Consider the following 10,169-nt stretch of genomic DNA (forward strand, 5'->3'; position numbering starts at 1 on the left):
TTCGCCTTTTTTTGTCTTATTGCTCTCCACTTCTATTGTGAAGCTTTTTAGTCTATTAGCGTTTTATTTTTTATACACTTGACATTTATGAAACATTCTTTTAGTCAAAACTTTATAACCATGAAGCCTTACGTACATCAGACCAGGCATTAATCCAGACTGGCGAATTGATATACGAAAAGAAGTTTAGAGGTCAGTTCATACCTTTATTATGTGAACTTATACAAAATACATAATACTCGAAGACCTTGAACGTTTTCCTATGATGTACTGACTTAATTTAACGCGTAGTGAGGTCCGGGACAAAAAGATAGCACACAATATTATTTTGTCTATGTGTTACAATTGTGGGCATTCATTAATTTTTTAAAACATTAATGACTTTTTCAGGTAAATTTTAATTATTTGGAGATCGTGAGGTGCAGTCTGGTGTGACATAGGTTTTAGAAAAACATTTTCTTTATCATACCAACGTTTCGATGTTTATTGAGATCATCTTCAGGACTCAAAGTGTGGGTTTCCGTGTAGATGTGTCATTCGTGTGAGTCGTGTTGAGAGTGCCCTAAATAAGTACAGTTTAATTGATTTTTGTTTCTTAAATGCCTGTAAAATTTTAATCTCTGCAAATAATTGTAAATATTGATTTTGAGATGTGACAAGAAGATAGCACACCTGTTATTTGTAAACAAAAATAATACCTAAATCCTTTGAGTACAAAATTATGAAATATAACTCGATGGTATTATCTACGCAAACCTTTGTAAAGTGTCATGCCAGTTGTCCGACGATTTCTGAACGCGAAATAATATTAAGTAAGAATAATCGTAGTATCGGTTTCGGAAATTTCAAGGAACATAAGCCGGAGTTAGTAAAGCCATTCTTACAGTTTTAAATAATCCAGAAGGCTCCAGAAAAAAGAAAATATCAGGTAAGTCATCTGTCTGAACCAGCAGGGAAAAACGAGAAATTTCGAAGATTTGCAGGATGTAATTTTCTTTATTAACTGGACTTTTTCGACATCATGACGAGAGTTCTCTTCAGTGTTTGTATATCCCCTAAAAAATAGTTTTATTTACGTTGTTTTTTAATATTAATATATAATATATTTATAAAATTAACTATACATACCAATGGACTAACCAACAATGTGTAACCTTTGATTCATGTATCTCTCTAAGGTACCGATCATAATTATGACTTCATTACTTTTTGTTTATATTTTTACATTTTCTTTTTTATGTATGTCTATTAAATCACTATATTGCGCAGAGTTTTTTCTTTTCTTTTTGCAAATTTACGTTATTATTATAGATATTTATGTATACTTTTTCTAACCAATTTAATCTGGTCTCATTGTTTTCTTTTAAAATTATTTTATATTTTTAAATGTATGTCATATTTGTTACTATATACGTGTAGTATTTAGCGAAAGACCTGCGCCATTACTATTGTTGTTGCTTTTTATGCTATTATGTTGTTGGTATAATCTATTTTTTAACTATTGAACTGTTTTCTATATATATGCCTTTTTACAATTTCAGTTATGTGAGCCAATCTGTAATTTTATATAAAAGTGGTAGGAAATTCCATATTGTATTTTACATATACCGATGTATCACTAAATTGTTATCTATTGCGTTTTCTTGTCAAGGATTGTTCATTTTTTATGATATACCTTGTAAATTAATCACATCATCATAAATTATTTTGTTCATAATATCTTTATCTTTGTTTTATTTGTCTGTAAGTTCCTATAATAATTAAATGTTTGTTTTACATTTAGTTTTTTCGAGTAGTTTTTGGGGTAATTATTTGCTCTAAAAGTTTTTATTAGATTGTTTATATTATTGTTGTGAAATCTAATATCACTATTTTTTAAGATTTTGTTTACGATATTATATAATACATTAATTTGTTGTAGTGGATGTGACGAATAAAAATTTTTCTATCAAAATTTTATTGGTTTTATACCAAGCTATTATTACGTTGTCATTTCTTATAATATTTATAGCTAGAAATGGATATAATTTTTTTTTCGTTTTGCATAGTAAATTTTATTAAATTATTCATTAAATTCTTGTAAAACCTTCTCGGTAACAGCCTTATGTACAAAAATTATTGTATCGTCAACATTTTTTAAAAAATTTGATTTTTAGAATTGTGTTATTTAAAATATTGATAATTAATACATTAATAAAAATTTAAAAAAAGTTAATATTTGTGATAAACATCCACCTATTGGAAGTCATACTATTTGTTTATATGTTGTTATCAAATACGAAATATGAATTTTCTGTACATAATATTAAGATTTCTAAAATATCATCCTAAGTATCAATAATTATTCAGAAATGGTGAGATGCGGTCTGGTATGATGTAGGTTTCAGAAAAACATTTTCTTTATCGTGCCAACGTTGCGAATATTTTTTTTAATTTAAAAAATATATTTTGCATTGTATAAATACACTTTTCCACATCCTAAATGTATTTGTTAAATGTAAGCAATGTTTGTAAATCCCAGGCCCTGAAGATGATCTCAATAAAGATCGAAACGTGGCACGATAAAGAAAATGTTTTTCTGAAACCTACATCACACCAGACCGCATCTCACGATTTCTGAATAATTATCGATTAATCACTACACGGTCACTAATCACCACACATTCCTAAGTATCAATTATAAATCAATTGAAATGAGACTTTACTTTCTATAAATTGGACAACGAAAAAAATGTTATGTAGTGTTCATTAATTAAAACGATTGACAAAATGATATGTTTAAACTGCAAAGAAGATAAAATTATATTTGTATGTAGTTTGTATTACCCCAAACACATATTTTATTACGAAAATCTGGAATTATCTTCCTAATGTGATAATTATTGTTTATTAATATAAGTTTTATTTTTGAATTACAAAATGCACCAAAATATAATTTTATTTTTTTAGAATACCTGACTATTTTTGGTGGTGACCGTTGCGATTCGCGCCTTGCCCCGTAAAGGAATGAAGTAATTAAACCGAGTATTTTTTTTATCCTTTACAAATCACGACGCCTCTATCGGCCAATTTATCTATCATAGTTCATGCTATTATGATCGATGCACGACCATAGACCACTTGCTTTGTTGGGACGCACCGCTCCCGAAAAACCCACAACCTCTTAATTATATTTGTTGAAATGATTTAATCTCCTCCGGGTTAATTAGGGATTGGTCTAATTCGGTGATCAGGAGATGTTTGTGTAATAAATATGCCCGATCCGAGGTCTTTCAGAAGAGATAAGTCGAACTATCGTCTATTTTTCTCAACTTCGTTAAGTTTCAAGGTGCCATACTTTCGATTTAGTTTCGAGGTCGAAAATTGACTCTAACGAGGGATATTCTTGAATAAAGACATAAAAACAGTTAAATGTAAGTCGCAGTACGAGGAACGCGCTCGAGTTAAGTAGCGTAAATAGTTAAGGGGCAACACCTGTCCATCACAGATGTGCAACTTGCGAATGGTCTGCGCCGTTTTCGATGGGATCACGTCGAAAGGCCGGTGGATGTTTATTCCCCATCATTCCCTTTCACGAGAGGGGGAAAAAAAGCAATTTCGCTAACAAGGGTTGGAAACGCTAATCGTCCCATTACTCCCTGGGCGTGCGGGCAAAAGGAAAATTCACCACGAAGACATAAGAGAAAAGCGGATAAAACGAGAGAATTCCTCCGGAAGGGGAAAATGTGCGGTTGACGTCGGACAACGGCTGACGATCGAGGTCGCCTGCTTGAATTGTCTTGTTGTAACGCTAAGGTGATGAAGTATGACTCTCGTGATTTTTATTGATCCTTATAATATCACATGGTGACATCACCTTGAAAATTTTACAATCCCGAGGGTCACTCCTGATGATCGTTTGCCATTATCCCAGTTAGCTGACTATCATAATTTCAAGTTAATAACAAACTGTTGCTTTTGATTTGGACAATACACAAATCACCAATCTTTGTTAAAATTTACAAACAATTCGAAGAAAACAGAGGAATATATCTGATTGAGAATAGGAAAGGTCAGATTTACACAAAAAGTGTATGTACATGTAATGTAATAGGTAATCGATATTCAGAACAGAGTCATACACAAACATGCCTTAGGCAATTAATAAAACAATACAATAAAAGGCTTTATTTGTTTTAAATATTTCATTAACATAATTTAGTAAATACGTCAGTTATTAAAACAAAGTTCGAAAATTGTTAGATTGTATAGGAAATGTTTCCACGAAATTATGTACTTTCAAAAAAATGTTTTATATTAGTATTTCAAATTAATGGATTAATCGTCATTTCATTATGTAAAAAGAACATTTTAAAAAGATGTAGGTTGAATTATATAAATCACATGCGTTTAATAAAAAGCTTAAATTCGTACAGAAAGATACTAGTATAAAGAAGATAAACAAAAATTTGTTAATATCATTAGTTCCAAAAATACTTCCAATATCATTAGATTTTGTTTGTTCAAAGATAATCCAAATTTCAGTTAATGAATCTTTATGTAAGGTACTGGTTGAAATGAAAAAGCCAATGTCACGAGCGGGATTCGAACCCATGACGTTCGGCTAAATAAGCCTCTGCTCTACAACTTGATCTATTGTGACTTTTATTTCAACCAATACCTTACATAAACATTAATTAATTTAAAGAAGTTAGTAGGTCAATCGGACCACGAAATATAATGGATTTAATAAGTAAAACGAAGTATATCATCACCAAACCTCGCCGTCGCCATTTCATTTGTCGCCGAGAATCGAATCCTGATTACACGACATTTGAAAAATGCCAAAAAGGCGGGAAAATTCGAAAGGTCGGTTGAGATGGGGAATTTGGTGTCCGAGTGGATCGAAGTCAAGATACCTCAAGTGGTAGAGCAGCGGCATATATAGCTGAAGATCGTGGGTTCGAATCCCGCTCCTGACACTGACTTTTTCATTTCAACCAATACCTTACATAAAGATTAATAAATTGAAAGAAGTTAGTTGGTCAATCGGACCATGAAATATAATGGATTTAATAAACAAAATTGTTAATATAAAGCAAAACTTCGTTAATACAAAAAGTTAGTTCTGTCTCTCAAATTGACCAATTTAAGGACATTAAAGTACGCCATTTTTATTTTCAGGTGTGCAGAATGGATAAATATTTTTTAAGAATTTAATTAGTATTGATTTATGGTGGTTTTAAACGAGTTTAAACATACAAAAATTTTTAGTGGTAATGCTACGAACTTCTAAGTACTAAAACTAGAACCCTCCAAGCAATGCAGATGTGTCAAGAAAGATTTGGATAACCTTTTCCATATTTGCAAAAAATTCTAATAGTAATTCTATGGAATCGTCATATTATAATTGATTTTTAACACCTATATTACAAATAAAAGGCCAAGCACTATATAACATTCTTTAAACCTTAAAATGTCAAGTTTCGTCTTTGCGGTAAGTGACGGCCGGCGAATCGAAAACTGCGCAACGATTGTTGTCAAACTGAAGCCGCAAACACCATAATAAGGCCTAAAAGTAGTATGCTAACCGTCATTGTGATGTACAGCACTTTTTCTCTTTGGAGAAGACGCTTTCCCATCTCGCCGAACCGCATTTCCTTCATCTGGTAGATGTAAGACAATAACGTCACCGTATTGTTGTACGCATCCTTTATCCTAGAACTAAAAGAATTTTCAATGTTGTCCAGATAGTAAAGAAACTTGTCTTTAAAAGAAGAGTCTTTAGACGAAGCCGCCTCGTTGCCGATCTCGTACAACTTGCCCAAATCGGACTCGGTAAGATTGTACACGTTGTCACCTTTGTTCGTGATCTGGAGCAGCGTGTTCAGAACGTTGGGCTTGATCCCGGTGATAATCGAGATCTTATCGACGTTCATCTTATAGTCTACGCCGCAGTCTCCTGTTCCGTCCGATAGTAACATCTTTCGGCGATCGGGAAAGTTCAAATACTTATGGTTGTAATCATAAGCGCTGAAATCCATTGGGTCCATTGCGGGCATAGGCCTTAAAATATCCGGCTTGTAAAGACACTTCCAGCTCTCTGTCTCTTGAGTGTACTCTATAAGACATTTGACCACGTACAAATATGGATAAGCGATAGGGATCACGTTCTCCTTCTTCATCATATGTGTCGTATAAAATACGTTCTTTATGGTATTATTCTTTAAAGTTTTCTTGTTAAAATCGTCAACGCTCTTGAGATAATTTGAAATCCATTTGTTCCTCCTGTTCACCAAGCTGTCTTTACTGAAAGTAGTCTGTTTTTTTAAAAGCGAGTTGCGAACCTCGATAAACTTTTCCTTACTGTTCATCTTTTTGTCGGAAATGGTTACTCCATTAAGAATTTTGTCATCGTCATTAACAGTGCTTATTATGCGCATTCTGCCATCGGCCATGTCGTAACTATTTCCCTTTACAACACCCTGCGAAATTGTTTTTCTTACGTTGTTCTTTCGCGAATTTAGCCTCAAAACTTCGACAATGGTGGAAGCACCCTTGTGCCGGTATTTCAGTTCGGAAGGCTTAAGAGTGTGCTCTTCGGCGACACCGTCGGAGCTCAGCTTTACTGCTGATTTGATGCGATTTTTTGTTAGAGACAGGTACCTTTGTGGGTTGTAAATATCATTGCAGACTGTCATCGGTCTGTTAGCGAACTTCTGGTTCCAAAAGGACAGGAGTGTCCTTACATTCGACGAATTGACGTCTTCGTCTTCTGAAGTTTTCGCCCGGCTGTCCAAGCCGCGAGAAATGCGCACATCGCTCGTTCCATTTTTCGAGCAAAAACTGTCACCTCCTTCGGTGTCTTTACTATTTTCTATTTCTGATAAACTAGCAGTCGGTAAACTTGAAGTGTACGAAATTGTACTCGGCCTCTCACTCGTAATATTATTTATTGATGGCGTTCTAACCGGCTCCTCCACCAAATTTAAGATGTTTTGATGATCGGCGGTCGAAACGTTTTTTGAGAATGACCCTTTTGTCATGCTCCTGTTCAACGCCCTCTGTACCGTCCTGAGATATTTTTTGGACGTGTAATGGTTTTGTTCGCATTGGCTTATGTTGAGGAGGAAGTTGACTTCTTGCAGCATCTTTTCCGCATTTATGCGGCACAGATATTTGTCATCGTCGGGCACTTTCCCTTTGACCGCCTTCTTCTGCTTTTCCGATATGTTCACCCGTCGCTTTTTTTGCTCCTCTTGGTACGACGGCGTCCTCCATGTATCCACTTTGGCCTTGACTTGCCGAGTGTTCTTCGGCGACGTGTGTTGCGAGCTGCTCGTGTCTCTGCTGTTGAGATCCGTCGATGAAGCCTGCACGGAGACAGTATTCTTTTGGAGCTGTCTCGAGACTTGTCCTCGCAACTGATTCCTCGCCGGCTTCGGCACAGCACAGGTACACCTTTTCTTCTCTGCAAAATGAAGAATGCTCAAAATAATAATTCTTAATAACCATTCGTATTAAATATTCCTTTAAGTGAACAGAATTTTACTTGAAAAAGCATTGTCACCAAAAATAAGACACTAACAGCTATTCAAAACACACACATACTCAAAATGCAATTAGTTACATTGCATTAATTGCAATAAGTCGAAAAAGAAGGAACATTCTTATTGCAATACATGCCCTCACTTCATTATTTAATCTCCACTTTGAACTAATATGTTTTAAACATCAGATTGTCGTTTAAAAAAGTGAGAAGAATCATTACCAACGGATCGAAAGTTTAAAAACAGATACAACTACCGTTTACCTATTTGAGGCAATTGTGGTGCCATGAGCGGCTTTTTATCCATTAAATATCAGTTTTCGATCCGCCGTCCTTCGTAGACATCCTGAGTTGCTTCATCGATCTGAAACTATACAGGAAGAGTCTTGATTTTCTCGCTGTACTTTAATGGATTGCAAGATGCCAAACTGCAGGATCCGGTCTTCAGACTTTGGTAAAAAAATACTCACCTATTGTTTCAGAGATCTTTCATTCTTCGATGAAGCTACGCTCGACAAGGTTTTATTGGCAAGACACTCGTGTCGAAGATTTGAGATCCTAGAAACAAATCGTGATTCGTAGCGTTCCCTAGCTAAATCGTCGTTTATCAAAACTCGCTTAAAACTGTCTCGCTACGTACTATGAGCTAAAATTACAGAAATAAAATTAAAAATTTGCTGTTTTTTATTCGAACTAAAGGGCCATCTGTTTAAATTTGTTAAAAAAATTGTTGTGTTTGGCATTGAACAAATACGTTGGGTTTGATTTTTTAAATGATCAAAGCATTAGAACAGTTACATAACTTGTATTATTTTCTTTAAATAGGAAAAACAAATTAACCAATATTAATGAGGAGTACATTTTTAGAATTATTCACAACAATAATTCATTCAAACGAGCCGATCTTTTATAAGGTAATTAGTGAAATCATGCGACCGTTAGTTAAATGTGTTATTGTGCTATTATTACAAAACGAATATACAAGAAAGCCCATTCATGGGGTTTAACTGCCAATATGCTAAAGTTTAAGAAGGTTTTACATAGATTTGGAATATACTTCATGAATTTTTGTCCGTGAAAAATAAATAAATCATCATAAAATAAAAATATATAAATAAATAATAAAATAATAAATAATTAATGAAATATAAATAAATAAATCTTTAAGTTCAATGCCAGGGTAGCTAGATTATCTATTTAAAAGAACCTTGTGTGATATTGTTTAATTAAATCGAATTTTCTTCTTCTCAGACTATATTTTGAATCTTTGGACTATTAATTTAACTTTTTCTTAAATTCTTTTTTCTCTTCGGATTATTTTGTGGACACTTTTGAATACTGTGAAGTGTGAAATATATCAAGCGAATAACACCAACCTAACACGACGTCTAACGTTAAAATAATTTTGGAAAAGCGCACTCGGGTAAAAATCCTCGTCTTTAACTAATTTATAAGTCTATAAAAATCGATACGCAAATAAAATTACTAGTTAGTATTGAAACAACTCACCTTTATACATTTTCATCTAATATTAGGTAAAATACAATTACCAAATAAATAATTCGGAAACAAGTTAGGTTTAGAAAGGACATAGTTCCTACTCACACTAACGCTCCGGATTTCGAGCCCTTAGGTCATCATCAGCTTGAACGATTTCTACAACCACGTCTTTCGACATGAATTGCAAAAGTGAACCCGCCGATACTCCCGCCAACGCGACGTTCCAGGGACGAAAAGACATTTTATTATTTGCCATTATTTACTTCTATCATCTAATTCTTGGCTTCCCATGAATATTGGTAAATAGATAGATAGGTAGAGGGAGTGAGCACGAAAAAAAGGAAGAGAGAGAAAGTGAGAGAGAGAAATCGAGAAAGAGAGGAAGAGAGAAAAAGAAAAATAGAAAAAGAGAGAGAGTGAGCGAGAGAAGGAAAAATAGAAAGAGAGAGAGAAGAAAAAAGAAAAGAAAGAATGTCAGAGAGAGAGAGAGAGAGAGAGGAAGTGAGAGAGAGAAATAGAGAAAGAGAGGGAGAGAGAAAAAGAAAAACAGAAAAAGAGAGAGAGTGAGCGAGAGCGAGAGAAGAAAAAATAGAAAGAGAGAGAGAGAAGAAAAAAGAAAAGAAAGAATGTCAGAGAGAGAGAGAGAGAGAGAGAGAGAGAGAGAGAGAGAGAAAGAAAGACTTCTTTCAATTAATTAATCTTTTTATGTAAGGATTTGGTTGAAATGGAAAAGGTAGTGCCACGAGCGGGATTCGAACCCACGACCTTTGGCTGCCACTGCTCTACCACTTGAGCTATCATGACTTCGATCTTCTGAAAAGGTTGAAGGTTGAGATGGGGAGTTGGTGTCCCCGAGTAGATACATAAAAAGATAGACAAAAATGTTTTAATCCTATTGTTTCATAAACAAACGTATAAAATTAAAATATAAATTCAAGCTATTTGAAAAATACGATTTGCATGATGCCAGATGGAAGGGGCAAAAATATGGAATTCTCGGGAAGAGCTTTATTCAAGCCATAGTTCACAGCCGGGTGAGACTTGCGTGAAATCGCCGAAGGAAAGACAATCCGCCCAACCTGTCGGCACCTTTTCGACAAATTAACTCGTATCCATCAAAACGCCTTTTTCCCCAAACTGG

General features: G+C 34.3%; 1 protein-coding gene across 1 annotated transcript; it reads right to left on the bottom strand.

The window, feature by feature from the left end:
* Window positions 1–5,427: 5,427 nt before the first annotated feature.
* Window positions 5,428–8,241, bottom strand: LOC106660922. The gene is made up of 3 exons (XM_014383977.1): window positions 7,999–8,241; window positions 7,793–7,898; window positions 5,428–7,450 (listed from the first exon to the last, which is right to left on the bottom strand). The coding sequence occupies exons 2-3, from the start codon at window positions 7,833–7,835 to the stop codon at window positions 5,520–5,522; spliced, it is 1,974 nt and encodes a 657-aa protein (XP_014239463.1). The 5' UTR covers window positions 7,836–7,898; window positions 7,999–8,241; the 3' UTR covers window positions 5,428–5,519.
* Between the last annotated feature and the right edge of the window lie 1,928 nt (window positions 8,242–10,169).

This window comes from Cimex lectularius, unplaced genomic scaffold (genome assembly GCF_000648675.2).
Source record: "Cimex lectularius strain Harlan isolate CLEC.00 unplaced genomic scaffold, Clec_2.1 scaffold96, whole genome shotgun sequence".
Lineage (NCBI taxonomy): Eukaryota > Metazoa > Arthropoda > Insecta > Hemiptera > Cimicidae > Cimex > Cimex lectularius.